Source organism: Balaenoptera ricei, chromosome 3, assembly GCF_028023285.1.
Source record: "Balaenoptera ricei isolate mBalRic1 chromosome 3, mBalRic1.hap2, whole genome shotgun sequence".
Classification (NCBI taxonomy): Eukaryota; Metazoa; Chordata; class Mammalia; order Artiodactyla; family Balaenopteridae; genus Balaenoptera; species Balaenoptera ricei.
Window position 1 is genome coordinate 12947701 of NC_082641.1, and position 16204 is coordinate 12963904.

Here is a 16204-nt window from a genome sequence, read left to right on the forward strand (position 1 = left end):
AAAGCTGCTCGTTCCTGTTTTCTCTAGGCAAAGGCAGCTCAAGCATCTCATCCGACGTGAGTTCAAGTACAGATCACACGCCGACCCAAGCCCAGAAGAATGTGGCTACCAGTGAAGGTAGGCATCTGCTCTTCATTATCTCTTGCCCTCTGGTCGCAGTATTGGCTGTGTTTGGAAGACACGTAAAAGGTGTGAGTTTCAGTTCTGTTCTATTGAGTGGAAGCATATGAGATTCTTAAATACGAGAAGGCCAAGGTTTTCCCAGGTTTCTTTTTTGTTGCATTGCTGTCACCGTCTACTAAAGTTGTTTTGATGCGGTTTAAGGTAAATGCTGTTATTTTGTGAAAATATAACAGGCTGACTTTTGGGAAGTGTTTGTGAATGACATAGCTTGTTTTTCAGTTTGGAAAACATTATGATTGTAAAATCTTTGTGCTGCAGTTGAAAGTTCCTGCAAGAACTTTCAAAATAGGCACACCTGGAATTCAGGATTTTGATAATGGGAAGGTTATAGTCATGTGATTTGTAGAACCTGAACTAGTCACCAATACCCGGGGAGTAGGAAAAGAGGTTTGTTTGATTCTTTAAAGAATAAGTGAAAAGTCCTGCTTGTCAGAACAAAGATTGGTTGCATTGATATTCTTGATAAAGAATTTGACTCTATGTAGTAGCACGTGTTGGAATTTAATTGCTTCCCAATAGTTGAGAAGCTTTTCAGTTATTACTTACTCATTTGAGTGTGGAAATCATTGTTTCTATTGTAGTTATTTAGTGGAAAGTTGACCCAATTATGGAATCGGCTCCTTTTATTTTAATGTGAAACACATTTAAATGACTTCTTTTCTGACGAAGGGTTCTTTCTAAACGAATTGTTGAATGAAGGTCCATGGAAGACACGAATGCCGTTTATAATGAAAGACTTGTGAGGTGTCAGCTGATTTTCTCACGACACTGTATAGAGCCTACTTTCCTAGTGTGCAGGGTGTTGTGGAAACAACATTTCCAGTCCTTGTTTCAGAGGCTTAAGTTCTGCTGCTTGTAATATTGGGAAACGCCCTCAGAGCCTGGTGTTGGTCATCTCAGTTGTTCGATTGCTCTTGATCTGCATTACAGGATATGAATTAATGATGATGCTTTACTTCTGTTGTGTGTATCTTCTCTTTGGGTATTCTTTGACTTGGTGTGTTTCAAATAAGAATTATGTTCTCTGGGTTAATTATCCCCAGACTGATGGATAAATAGCTTTTACAACTGGATTGTATTCCCTTGTGTTTATGTGTTTAGTGCCTTAGCATTGTTTTTACCAGCATTCTGCGGCAAAACAGATTGGAGTGTTCTCCTTAATGTAGTGAAGAATCAGGTAGCAATCCAGCTTTAATTTTGTGCCTGTTCATTCAAATATGGGGATTAGATCATTCTTGAAATTCAGTTAAGGTAATGTGCAAATCGGGTAAATTGATTTTAGACCTTTGCTTTGATTCTTAAAAGCCAGAGTGGAAATCACTTCAATTTAATTGATTTATGATCTGCTCTAATCAGAAATCTGTGTTTTGTAAGATTATCACTTCTTTCCACCATTATTTTACAGTCACGCTTGTCACAGTAATTTGTCTAATTTGAGTGGCTGTGAAAATAGAAAGTTAAAAGTATGTGAAATAATTCTTCTGGGTTTCCCTATCCGGATTTAAGTTCTCTTAATATTTTTTCTCCTTTTCAAAAATAGAAAATACAAAAATATATGAGCTCTGTTGCAAAGGTTGGGGGAAGGGGCCATGGGATTTCATGCATTTTAAAAATGTCTGCTTTTATGCTTCAAAAAAAACTATATAACTATGAAAAATTTTTTCATTTTTGTTTTGCCATTTTCTTAGGAAGATCCTTTTGGTGTAGGCCCAGTCAGTGTTTCATACATTTTGGTCACAGTGTGTTTTCAGGAGAGAAAAATGGGAAAATGTGTGATGTTGATACGAAACAGAATTTTTAGCAACTGGGCTAAATTGATACGGAGTTTTTTCTGAACTCGTTAAGTGGAAGTACCTCGTCGTTATGAAAGATGCGATCCATTTTTTGCTTATCTAAAAAAATTTTTAAAAGAATGTGTTGATTTGCTATTTATTTGCATGAATCCATTTTGCCACTGTTTTTCAATCAATGAAAATTTTAAAATATTAAAAAATGAATTTGATGTGGGTATTAGTTACGTTAAAATGTGTTTCAGGGTTGTTTGCCACAGAGTGGTCTCGTATTATGGGGTCTAGTTTTTCCAGATAGAAGCATAATAGCCAGTGCTCATTTTCTCAGTGCACAGATGACAGAGCCCAGGTCCACCTCTCAGGACGAGCAGTCAGGGAATCACATCTTCTGACCTCCACAAGGTGGATTTACCTGATGGCATTAACGGTTCCTCCTACCGGAAAACACCTAAGTAACCACTGTATGCAGCACACTGACAAAAGAAAAGAAAACAGAAGGTGGACACCGATTTCTTACACACGCTAAACAAGAGCACATTTAAAAATGCTTCTTTGATTCTCTTTCCACTGTTTTCTAGGACTATATTTAACCTTTGATGTTAAAAAGCATATTGGGTAAGTGGTGTGCCTGACTTTCTGGAAGCTGTATGATTACGGTTATTTTCTTCAGTTCTTGGATCCTCTTAGGATTTTTCACCTCTGAATTCATGGGTATTGTCTTCAAGAAGCACAGGGAGGATCTCAGTTTAAAGGTCTGAGTGATACTGAGTTCTAAACGTGTTATCTTTTGTGGAGGATAATATTGTTTTCCCGCAGCTTTTGAAAACCGTGAGTGTATCTGTAATAGCTGGGTTGGAAGCATTTTGGAACAGTGTTGGACTTCTCCCTGAGGGGCTGGATGAGGAGGTGGTATGTCAGCTCCCTGGGTGGTGGTGTGTGTGTGTCTGTGTGTGTGCACATGTGTGCATTTGTGTCCAACCTCCACAGGGTAGCTGATGGCCCAGGCACTGTCTCTTACTGGGAAACACGTGGGTAACCACTCTATGCAACGTATGCTGGGAAATAAACTGAGGACCTGGGAGTGGAGGGAAGGGAAGGACATACAACATGCGCTAACCTGGGGCTGGCAACAGGGATGGTGATTAACTGTCTTATTGGGGAGATGGCAATGTTCTAAAATTGGATTGTGGTGATAGTTACACAGCTCAGTAAATTTACTAAAACTCATTGAATTTTACACATGAAAAAAGGATTTTGGGGAGCCGCCGCCTGACCTTCAGGCTTATATCTAAACCATCACAAACCATTCTTTTAATATGCCACCTCCCAACTCTGAGAGGTGAGAGGCTGAGTCTTGGCCAGTACAAAGTGCAGGACTGGAGGCTGGAAGCTTCTCCTGAGATGCTCTGGCCTTGGGGCCAGAACTGGCCTGAAAGCCGTCATAACAAATCCCTGGACCAGGAGGGTTCATAGCCCAGCATGTGGTGCCCGGTCAGAGTTGACCTGTCATGGTACGTGCATATTCTCCCATGAAGCTCTGGAAGACGGGAGAGATCATAGACCCACAGATTTCCCAACCTTTTAATTAATTAATTTATTTTTTAGCTTTTCTTGGATAGTTGCTAACCTCAGTTCAGGTTTTAAACATGTTAGCATCCAACCCTAATGGTTGAGGCATCACATTTATTCCCTCCAAGTCGGATTCTTTGCTAAGGGCTTATGTCTTTGCTATCTAAAGTTGCAGCGTATGATCCACTTTGGGTCATAAGGCTATTCCCCTAGGATGGTGGGCCCAGATGATGATACAATTTGATTTTAATCCAAAAGAGAATGGCATTTTTTACCTGATGGTAGTGTTCTGTTCCAAAATCTCATGCAAAACTTTCATGCATCTTAATTTGTGACTCTAAAGCCACACCCCTTTCAAGCAATTGGCAGCCTGCAGTGCTTTCTCTCTGATAAGGTATAGGCTTTCTTTTAAGACCCATTATATTTCTTGTGACAGTTTAAGTTCCTGATTTCCTGATACTGTAGGGGGTCTGGGTTCAAGTGTAGAAAGCTGGAGAACTTTCCATTTTTTCCCCAACAAAATCTGCATTCCAACATCATAAACCATAGCTTAATTCTTTCCAGTTGTGTTACTATTCTTTCTCTTCCATTTTTTTTCTGTCTTTCTCACCCACAGGGTGTTTTCTCTTGTACTGGAGAGGATGGCCTTTGACCTTCAGCTCTTTGAAAGTCATGTCCAGCTGTGAGCAGAATCGGTTGGATTAGGTTAGATCATGAAGAAGCTTCCTAGAAATAGGAAGCTGAGCTTAGGTTTCTTTCATGGAATGGGCGGATGGGCGGCCGGGGGGGTGGGGGTGGGCCCGGTGGGCATGAGGGTGTGGCTTTAAGGGTGGTATCTCAACAACTCAGCCCTCTCTTGAGCTGGGGGAAAATGAAGTGGTTAGTTCAAAGGCCAGATGTAGTTGTGGCTGATGAAGAGTCAGCTTCACTCAGCTGCTCTTTAATCATGTTCAAGTTTAGATACTGAACTCATGGACAACACAATTTATAAGTGTGATGGCTGTTTATCCATGTTGGTTATCAAGCCGAGCAACCGTGGAATCCGAGAATTTTTAGAGCTACCAAAAGCCTTGGCAATTTTCTGATCTACTGCAGTCGTTCTACAAAGAAATTCCTGTGGCACAGAGAACTGAAGAGATTTGCTCAAGATTACACACCTAATACATTGTCAAGCAGGAGTTCGACACAGTAATGTTTTGGTGAAAGATGGTCCAATTAGAAAAAAGCATAACCTTTTAAAAAAGCTTTTGCCTTTGGAGCATGAAGCTGTTTAACCCTCATTTGTGCACCCGATCTCTCGCTGCCTATTTTGAGCTGGTTGCAAAGCTGAGGCGGGCTGTTTGGAAGAGTTTGAGAAAGACTGTTGAGCCCCAATAGATCAGTCCTTCCAGTGGGAGGAGGGGAGCTGCTTCAAATGGCAAAAGGATCTCAACCTACTTAAGTAGATTCGCTTCCAGAGATGGAGACACTACCTTTGTCAGCTCATGATTATAAAATAGCCTTTTAGTAGATCAGCATAACATTACATTGTGAAATTGCCCATTTAATTAACTCCCTGAAAGAAGTTCATTTTAAAATATTTCATCCGAAATGAGTTGATTTATGAAGAATTTGAGGTGATATTCTTTCCGTGAACCTAAAATCACCAGTTTATTTATACAGTCCTGGGTTCTCATGTTTTCGGTGTCCAATTTAGACCAATTCTAAATAGAGTTATTTTTAAAATGTCCAGGCATTTGGCTTTGCTTTTATTCTCTTTGTCTTCTTTATATTATCTTTTTACTTCTTGAATGTACTCCTCAGACAAGATTCACATGAATCACTCAAGAAGAGAAAGATGATACTTTTAACTCAAGGTAGATTCTGTTTCCCAAAAAGGCTTTTTGACTATCCAACAAATTCAACAGACATTTCTCGGACACTTATTTCAGGCTCTTACTAGTACTTTCATGAGCATTATTCCATTCATCTTTGTTTCATCGTCACACTTCTCTTGTGACATAGGCATAAATGTTTCCATTTGGCAGATGAAAACAGGGAGACTGGGGAAGAATCAGGGTGGCCCAAAGTCATATAAAACTGGTGAGTAGCAAAGATAGGCTTTGAGTGCTGAGTGCTAAGATTTATTCTTAATGCTTGTTTTGTAATTGTCATGCAAAAGTAATGAGAATTTCATACTAGTCATTGTTATAAGTTTATATCAAAGTATATTTTGAAAGTACTTATGAGAAGTACCTTTTCAAAAGCCAACTCATAATCGTGTCTAGATTGCTGATATTCTGCATGGAAACGCTTTTGTGTCCATGTATAGTCTAGAAAATGACTTCAAATCCTCAGTTATAGAAAGCAAAAGTCAACATTCCAAGTTGCTTTTATACGGCACTGTTGAAGGCTTAGTTTTCCGGTTACCATAACTGTGCCCTTAACAGACTGCACCAGACAGAGTTAGGGTTTGAAATTGATATGTAAGTTAATCATGATATGGGGTCTATAGTGTATGTAATATAAAGGTACTGAATAGTTGTATTGCTTGTTTTCCCTTTAAAACTGAGCCATGGAATTATTCTTAAATTGGAAATGCACACAAGTGGTAGATACCAATCTCAGACCATGTGCCTTGGAAGAATGGAAATGTACCTTGAAGCAGTCTATTACAGTTGAATGAAATTCTATCTATGACACAGGAGCAAATAGAGTGATAACATAGGAAGAGGAATATAAAGAACTGGAGAAAGAAAATGACGCTGAAGAAATCTCTTTTGAAATAGTTATAAAGGGATGACTTCCCTGGCGGTCCAGTGGTTGACTCCGCGCTTTCATTGCAGGGGGCGCGGGTTCGCCCCTTGGTCGTGGAACTAAGATCCACATGCTGTGTGGCACAGATAGATAGATAAATAAATAAAATAGTTATAAAATGACATTTATCCAAATTGGAAGGTAGGGTGGAGGACCTTATGGGGAGGAAGAGATTCCAAAATCAAATACTGGTGTTTAGGAACTTTTATTCAGTATATGAGGAAGGTGATGACTGATTATTATAGAGCTTTGTTTTGCCTTTAAAAATTAAATTTAAAACTTAACTATCTCGGGCTTCCCTGGTGGCGCAGTGGTTGAGAGTCTGCCTGCCAATGCAGGGGACACGGGTTCGAGCCCTGGTCTGGGAAGATCCCACATGCCGCGGAGCAACTAGGCCCGTGAGCCACAATTACTGAGCCTGCGCGTCTGGAGCCTGTGCTCCGCAACAAGAGAGGCCGCGATAGTGAGAGGCCCGCGCACCGCCATGAAGAGTGGCCCCCACTCGCCGCAACTAGAGAAAGCCCTCGCACAGAAACGAAGACCCAACGCAGCCATAAATAAATAAATTTATAAAAAAAAAAAAAAAAAAACTTAACTATCTCTAAAATTTCAGGATCATTTAGGAATGCCTTGCAAGGCTTTAGCTTTGAAGCTTAATGTGTTTTGGTAATTAAATTAGCACCTTACTGCTTCCTGATCAAATTTCCTTTATGGTTGAAGCGACTGCTTAATTGTAAGTTAGGTGACTTTTGAAAAACTGCACCAATTACATCTGGCGATTTGAACATTTCATAGATTTAATGTGCCCAATTTAATAAGGAAGTCACATTTGCATCTGAGGGTTAGTTTAAGCAGAGGAAAGCTCATCAACTCAATATCCAGAAAATGGTTATGTAAGCCTAGAAATGTACATTAAAATTATAAATACCGTCTCAGACTCAAGAAATAAGTTTAATTTCTTGAGGGAATTATCTTCCCAAATGAATTATCCAGAATGGCAAAAATGTCATTTAATAGTCTCAGAAGGAAATTAAGTTTCTCTGTGAGTGTGTGTGTATGTGTTGTGTGTTTAAGGACATTTTAAAGTAATACTTGAGACAGCCAGAGTTTCTCAGATCTTCAGTATTCTAATCTCATGTGCAAAATTCTATGTTTATTTCCTTCACCTACATCTTGTAACTTGTAAAAAGGCACTCAAATAATCAATATATTTCAACTATAGACATTCTGATTCATCTAAGTACAACTAAGTGTGTTTGTAATAAAAGCTTGGATCATTCTTAAGATATCAGTAATTTCAGTAATTTTAACTAGATGGGAATTTATAAAAGGATGTAATCTAGGTTCAGATACATTTGTTTAGGCCCTGATTGGGGGCTACAAAATGTATGTTAGTCACAAACTGGTAGCACAGAGAATGATCCCTACCCTTCTTCCGCCTGAAGAATTTTCAAAACTAACCTTGGGTTTAACGGATTTAAGTGGAACATCCAACCTGCAGCTCTTGAGTCTCCATCATTCTCTAACGCCATAAACAATCATCCTTCACAATATTGCTATTAGCTGTTTTGGTTCCCTGAGGGATTCGATTTTATGACAAGATCCACTGCTTCCAGAACTTTCACAATTACTGGGGGAAATAAACACTTATGAAACAGTTAAATAGTAGTTTGGGGTAGTATGGGATTGTGTCCCAACGAGTGATCTGAAGAAGTGCTATAGCTGGAGGAGTTGGGAAAGGCATCCTGGGAACCCGGGACTTGGCTTTTGCTGTGTGGGTAGAAGGTGGAGGGTGGAGAGGGTGATACAGCATGGCATGTTAGAGTGTGAAGAAAAATCCATTTGGGCTTACGTGGGGGAAAGTGGAGGCTTCTGAACAGACCTTTCTCTGGCAGCGTTGAAGAGGGTCAAAAAGTGCGTTGAACACCCACTCTTTCACTGAAACGGTTAGTTATGGAGTGACCGCACATTCTTTGTATTAGGTTTTCCGTGGATCCCATATAATTGGGGTTGTCAGTGACAAATAGGCTATCATTCTGTGACACTGTGCACCCACCTTCTTTGTTTGGGTTATTTGGAAGGTTTTACACTCAGGAACCAACTTCTGAGCTCATCTCAGGCAAAGAAAGAATATGGAGGAAGTTGGGAACCAACGTTTTAGGACACATATCCTGATGTTGGAAATATTTGCCCTTTACAGTCATGGACAGAATCTGACCTTAAAACTCTGGTTAACATGTCTGTTTACTTCCTCTTTGACCAGGAAATAACTTCCTGAGGATAAACTAACTTCCTCAGGAAGTCCCTGACTTCCCAAGGCTGTTAGGCTGATTAATAAATGAGAGAAAAGCACTTGAGTTGTAAAGGACATTCCTTTACATTCTATGTATTCCTAAAAAATATAGAAAACCCACATTATGGCGGGAATAATATACAAGTAATTTAGAAATTCTTTGTGATCATTAAGAGGTGATTGAAGAATTGTTATAAGGATGCAGTCTGTGGGAAGCAGATAGTAATACAGTCAATAATTATAAATATAACTGGGGAGTTTTCAGCTGTTTATAACTGCTTCTGCCTTCCAGGGTGGGGTTGGCCACCTGGTACACTGGAGGACATTTGTTCTTCCAAATAACTGCATGTGTTTGAGTGAGTTTCCCGATGTGGGCTTTAGAAAGCTAGATTCCTCTGCACAGTAGAGATTCTGAGCTTCAGAGGAAGGAGACACGGGGAATCCAGGGGAGGGAAGAGGGAGATGATGGGAAGAAGAAGGAATCGTGGAGCTGGGGAGATACTCCAACAACATGTGGGGTAGTGGTGCCCAAAATGACGCTGTCCTGTGTCCCTGAAAATCGCTAGTCAGTCTTTACCAAACTCACAAAATTCTTGGAGGGAGGGAATTTCCTAGAGAAATCAGTGATGGACTCACTCTTGAGACTGTTCGCTTGCCTTCTTTGTAGTCACTCGACTTACACAGATACAACTAAAGCCAACTTCTAAAGAATCCGTCAACGAACACTCCCTTACCATTAACATTAGCCCAAATTTAAGTATTCTATTATGTTTATCTTCTGTTGTATATAACAGTATTTTATATAACTTATAGTGGCTTATGCAACTTATATTACCTTTTCTCTTTTGACTCTAATGACAAACTCTCACTTCGTCCTGATTATTAATAATTATTATTCTCTTTTTGATCAAAAAGTGGATCTTTTTGATCTTTGGCTTTTCACAACTTCTGTGAAAAACCTTTAAGCATCTCCTTTGCCCTTCCAGCCCTGTCCTTCATGCTATAAAACCATCCTTGCTTTCTGGCCACAAAAGAATGTCCATCCTATTTTCTTTTCTTCCCCCCAAGACACAGAATAAGTCATGCCCCAAAGAGTCTGGAGCCTTTTAGTGGAGAAATATATTCAAGACATAAATCTGGGAATCAAGCAAGGGGTTCCTGCTGCTGTGGGCTCACTTTGAGTAAAGTTAGAGCAGGGGTAAAAGTATTTCTTAAAGTAACAGTATACACTGATTTTACCAATTTATAGTATTGTATATTATAAATCATTGCTCTATACATATGTTCTTATAGTATGAAATTTCATTTGCTACTAAGAGTTTTCTACTACTCAGCAACGAAACCTATCACGTCTGTTGGGCCTGCCCCATCAGATCTCCAAATATGCTCAGATATGCATGCTCTGTAGCAGTGACAAGTAATGGGCTACAGCTCAATCGAGATGTCAACTGCATAAGCATTTTGTATATGCTTCAATTCATACCTCCACGGTGTCCTTCCTGCACTAGCTTGAACTTCTTTGAGGAAAGAACTGTGTTTTATCCAGCTTTGTATGCCCTGTGGCTACCACAGTATTTGACATGTAATAAACATTTAATACGTGTTTATTGAATGAATGACTGGGTTGTTAGTCAAGATTTTAAGGAGGAGTAGACCTCTTGATTAACTTTCCAACTGTAGTCATAAAGACCGTACTGACAAAAGCTGTGCAAAACCAAAGTAATCTGTGAGAAGCATAGTTACTTTTTAGAAAAAAGAGTAATGCTATTGCTTAGGGAAACTTGAGGCACATCATGGGAATATTTGCCATCAATGTGTTTTCAGTTGCCTTTTGTGTTAAAGGGACAAACAACTTTTTAGAGCAGAATAGGCATGTTGAAAGGAAGATAGAACAGAAGATATGTCTAGTTTCTATGTTTTCATATGTTTTAAACCAAAAGGTTAAGTTGTCTGAATACTAGCTCTATAAACAACCAGTTTCTCTCAGAAAGTTTTTTAACATTTTAGATCAGCAAATGAAATAAACTTAGAAATCTAAGAATTCTAGGGCTATTCAGCACCCCTGCCTGCAACCTCAATTTTAAGGGACGAGGAAAATATGTTCTTTCCCCTCACCAATTTAATTTTATTAAATCCCTTTTTAATCTCTTTTAACCTCAATACATTGAATTGTTTCAATTCTTCATTTACTGACATCTCAAAGTACCAAATTAGAGCCTGTGGTTCTTTAACTGATGAAATTGGAGAAGTAAGTTTCATTTTATTGGCACAAAATATGGCTGAATTGGCCAGTTAACAAACGTGCTCATATTCTTTGGGTTCACTGACTTCTTATGAAGAAAATGTTAGAAAAACCATTCCTAAAAAAGAAAATAATATTGTTCTTTACTTTTTTTAAAAGAATTATCCTAGAACCAACCTTGACCTCAGATTATCTTTTGCCAGCTATATTCTATTTCCTAGAAACTAGGAAACTATAAAGTTCAGATGTTTTGTCTTGCTGGATTGGAACTGGTCAGGATGGAGATTGGGAAGTGAATTCATCCAATCGCAGAGATTTACAGAGCTAAATTCTGGTTAATGGATGTATTTGGAAAATGAAGTTGGAGATTGAACTCTTCATTTAATCTGAATGAGAGGGGAAAAAAACCTGTACAACAAAAATTTTGTGATTTTGTAACTCCCCATATATATGTGACCCAAGTTACGTAGCTTTAATTTTCTTCTCTGTGAACCAGGAATAATAATATTATCTACTTCATGTGTTGGTCATGCGGATTGAATTTAAAAATTATAGTCAGTGTGAGTCCCTCTGCATATTAGCTGGTTTAATTTCATCAGCTTAATCACAGTCACTTTACGTAAGTTCCATATCCAGCCTTGTTCTGGGACAGGAGGACTTTGTATGGAAAAGTCTCCCCTAAATTAATTCAGCATAATTATTATGAAAATCCCAATGCGATTTTTAAAAATATATATTTGTTTATTTTTTGGCTGCATCAGGTCTTAGTTGTGGCACGCGGGCTCTTTCGCTGCAGTGTGCGGGCTCTTTGTTGCGGTGCGCGGGCTTCTCTCCAGTTGTGACACGAAAGCTCACTAGTTGTGGCACGTGGGCTTAGTTGCCTCGCGGCATGTGGGATCCTAGTTGCCCCACTGGGGATTGAACCGACATCCTCTGCGTTTGGAACCACTGGACCACCAGGGAAGTCCCCCAATATGATTTTAATTTTGAAACTTGACCAAATTCTACTTTCTTAATCTAGAAGAATAAATCCAACATCTATATGTACCTACCGTATGTGCATGATGAATTCAGTTCAGTTACATATGTATCAGCGTATGGATGTTGAATTACTTATATGTGGAACTCATTTGTTGAATTCATACATGTGCATGTGAGAATATCCAAGAAAAATTTTGGAAACGAGTAATGAAAGTACCATTTCCTTAGTGTCACGAAAATATATTCTGCATTTACAAATATTTAAGAAGTGTGGTATGGTGGAGCTTGGTGTAATGGAACAGAGAGCTCAAGGTAGATTGAGTTATCTGTGGCCATTTAGGATATGATAAAGATGGCATTATAACTGGAGAAGGGAGATAAGCCTTGTCAGTATTCCTAACAGGAAAATCAGCCTCTCATTTTAAAAAAAAGGAACATGGAGAATCTAAGGTGTTCCTGATGCCAAAATAAATTCTTGATGGACGAAAGATTTAAATGTTCAAATTATGTATAGATGACTTGTTTTATGATCTTGGGGTAGAAGAACCTTTCAAAGCATAAAAACAGAAGTGGTCATAAAGCTAAAGGAGACCACCAGCACATTCATGGGGTAGTTCATGCCATATGGGGTAGAAAATATATTGTTCAAAATATTTATCTTTCTATTAAGCTAAGTTCAACACAGGTTTCTTTTTTATTGCTGGACTTCTCAGAGCTTTTGATGTGTTAGTCTATGTTGTTAATCTTCAAGTAGCATATTTTATTTCTCAAACTTCTTTTATTATACCTCACAGTCAGAAAATGCTGATACATGTGAATCAAGAGCCTTAAAAAATGTATACGGACTTTGATCTAGGAATTTCACACTAGGAAATTACCTTACAAGTCTGAGTTTTATTTGTAGTTATAGTTTCTTAACTTTTATAATATAAACATGTTGGTAAAATATTTTATTGAGACATTTGTGTGTAAAAGTCCTGTTAAGCTATTAAAAACATGTTAGCAAACAATGTTTAATGATGTAAAAAAACATTTATGAAGAATGCGGATTATGAAGCATCATTTCTTATGTGATCCCAATTGTCCCTAGGATTATATTCTTAAAGGAAAACGAGTGAGGGGGCATATTTCAAGATATCATCAAGGGTTATCGCTGAGAATCACAGATTACATACTATACCACTTTATGTAAGGGACTTGAGCATCCATAAATTTTGATATATGTGGGGACTCCGGGAACCAATCTCCTGTAGATACTGAGTTGTGTTTTCCAATATTGTCCAACTTTCCGTGTTAAAGAGGCAATTTATAGAAAATTCAATTTGATTCTTTTTCTGTAAGGGTGTGAATGTCTCTTTGGTCAGTTTTTTTTTTTTGTTTTTTTGAATTTTGCTGAATGTGATATGATCAAAAATTCAATTCTTTGATTTTTTTCACTGCTGGTTAATATTTTTGGGTAAAGGTCAACCTTGCTCTTTTTTTCCTCCCTGATGCTCAAATATGCATTCAGCCCCCATCTAGGCAGCCATCACTTCCTTTCATGGACTTTTTGTAATAAGTTTTAAAAGAATTTTCTATTCTTAAAACTTTTTTCCATTAGTTGAACACACTTCTAACAGTTTGTCTTCTTTATGTACATTTACAAACTAAGGCTCCAATACATTATTTTATTTTTTTTGATGATGTGTTACTGTAAAGTTTTTTTTGAATTTTATTTTTTATACAGCAGGTTCTTATTAGTTGTCTATTTTAAACATATTAGTGTATACATGTCAATCCCAATCTCCCAATTCATCCCCCCCCACCCCCCCCACTGCTTTCCCCCCTTGGTGTCCATATGTTTGTTCTCTACATCTGTCTCTATTTCTGCCTTGCAAACTGGTTCTTCTGTACCATTTCTCTAGATTCCACATATATGCATTAATATACGATATTTGTTTTTCTCATTCTGATTTACTTCACTCTGTATGACAGCCTCTAGGTCCATCCACGTCTCTACAAATGACCCAATTTCGTTCCTTTTTATGGCTGAGTAATATTCCATTGTATATATGTACCACATCTTCTTTATCCATTCGTTTGTTGATGGGCATTTAGGTTGCTTCCATGACCTGGCTATTGTAAATAGTGCTGCAATGAACATTGGGGTGCATGTGTCTTTTTGAATTATGGTTTTTCTTTGGGTATATGCCCAGTAGTGGGATTGCTGGGTCATGTGGTAATTCTATTTTTAGTTTTTTAAGGAACCTCCATACCATTCTCCATAGTGGCTGTACCAATTTACATTCCCACCAACAGTGCAAGAGGGTTCCCTTTTCTCCACACCCTCTCCAGCATTTGTTGTTTGTAGATTTTCTGATGATGCCCGTTCTAACTGGTGTGAGGTGATACCTCATTGCTGTTTTGATTTGCATTTCTCTACTAATTAGTGATGTTTAGCAGCTTTTCATGTGCCTCTTGGCCATCTGTATGTCTTCTTTGGAGAAATGTCTATTTAGGCCTTCTGCCCACTTTTTGATTGGGTTGTTTGTTTCTTTAATATTGAGCTGCATGAGCTGTTTATATATTTTGGAGATTAATCCTTTGTCCATTGATTCATTTGCAAATATTTTCTCCCATTCTGAGGGTTGTCTTTTCGTCTTGCTTATAGTTTCCTTTGCTCGAATACATTATTTATATTCTAATTCATTCTGTATTCATTTACATCGAATATTTACAGAATGCCAGGTATTGCACATGCAGAATGGGGATTCTTTGGTGAGCCAAATAGACCAAATAGACCTCACGTTCTGGAACTTTTCATCTTGTAGGGACTCAGATATTATATAATCTCAGATACAAATTACATGCTGAGGATATATTCTTCAGTACATGCCTACAAGTAAAAATTTAAACTGAGGTTCTGAATGATGAACAAGAATTAGCAAGGTAAAGATTTGTTTGAACATAAGTATGCGGGGAGGTGTGATGGCAGGGAGAGTTGTGTTCTGGTTGTTTATTATCGTGTAACAAACTACCCTAACACTTAATGCATTTATTTCCTGTTGCTATTGTAACAAATCACCACTAAACCTATTAACTTGTAGTCGTGGAGGTCAGAAGCCCTACATGAGTCTCAGAGGACTAAAATCAAGGTGTTGGCAGGGAGGTGTTTCTTCCAGAATTTCTAGGGGAGAATCCACTCCATGTTTTTTCCAGCTTCGTTCATGGCCTCTTCCTTCATCTTCAAAGCCAGCATCATAACATCTTCAAATTTCCCTCTGTCTCTCTCTGTCTCTCTCTGATCCTTCTGCTTTTCTCTTATGAGGACCTTTGTGATGACTTTGGATCCACCTGGATAAACCAGGATAATCGTACCATCTCTAGATCTTAATCACATCTGCAAAGTCCTTTTTACCATGTAAAGTAACATGTTCAAGGTTCTGGGGATTAGGATGTGGACATCTTTGGGGAAGTCATTGTTCTGCTTTTACATTTAGTTACTTCAAACAACAACCTTTGTAATATATTTCACAGTTTTACAGAGAGGTTTTTAAAAAAATTATTTATTTTATTTATTTATTTTTGGCTGTGGTGGGTCTTCGTTGCTGTGTGCAGGCTTTGTCTAGTTGCGGTGAGCACGGGCTACCCTTCGTTGTGGTGCACAGGCTTCTCATTGTGGTGGCTTCTCTGGTTGCGGAGCGTGGGCTCTAGGTGCACAGGCTTCAGTAGTTGTGGCTCGTGGGCTTCAGTAGTTGTGACTCACGGGCTCTAGAGTGCAGTCTCAGTAGTTGTGGCGCATGGGCTTAGTTGCTCCGCAGCATGTGGGATCTTCCTGGACCAGGGCTCGAACCTGTATCCCCTGAATTGGCAGGTGGATTCTTAACCACTGCGCCACCAGGGAAGCCCTATTTCACAGGTTTTGTTTTCCCCAATCAGACATTTGGACAGGGCTCGACTGTAACTGTTTTGCTCCATGTGGCATGGACTGAGGTCACTGGTGGTATTCAGCTGGTGAAGAGGCTAGTCTAGATGGTAAACAATGTGTGCCCAAACTTTGCCTAGGATGGCTAGAGTGTCAGTTGGAGAGCCTACAGCTGACCTCTCTGGCAGGATGGTTTTAGGGTAACCAGACTCCTTATGTGGTTGCTCAGGGTTTCCTGAAAGAGTCTTTCAAGAGACAGGAAGTGGAAGCTGCCAGATTAAGTTCTGGATTCAGAAATAACACTGCATTTATTCTGCCATATTCTGTTAGTCACAGTGGTCACAGAGTCATCTGGATTTGAAGGTAGGGGCATTGACTCTACCACTACATGGGATGAATGTTGATGTGTTTGCAGTCATTTATATATATATGTTTATATATGTATT

The 16204-nt window shown here is 38.8% G+C and overlaps 1 protein-coding gene across 1 annotated transcript in view; it reads left to right on the top strand.

Annotated features, from left to right (window-relative positions):
- Nucleotides 1-16204, top strand: part of FBXL7 (F-box and leucine rich repeat protein 7) — a 418157-nt gene that overhangs the window by 113946 nt on the left and 288007 nt on the right. The window contains exon 2 of the mRNA XM_059916135.1: nucleotides 28-117. Coding sequence (XP_059772118.1) covers nucleotides 28-117 — 90 coding nt within the window. The remainder of the gene's footprint in view (nucleotides 1-27; nucleotides 118-16204) is intronic.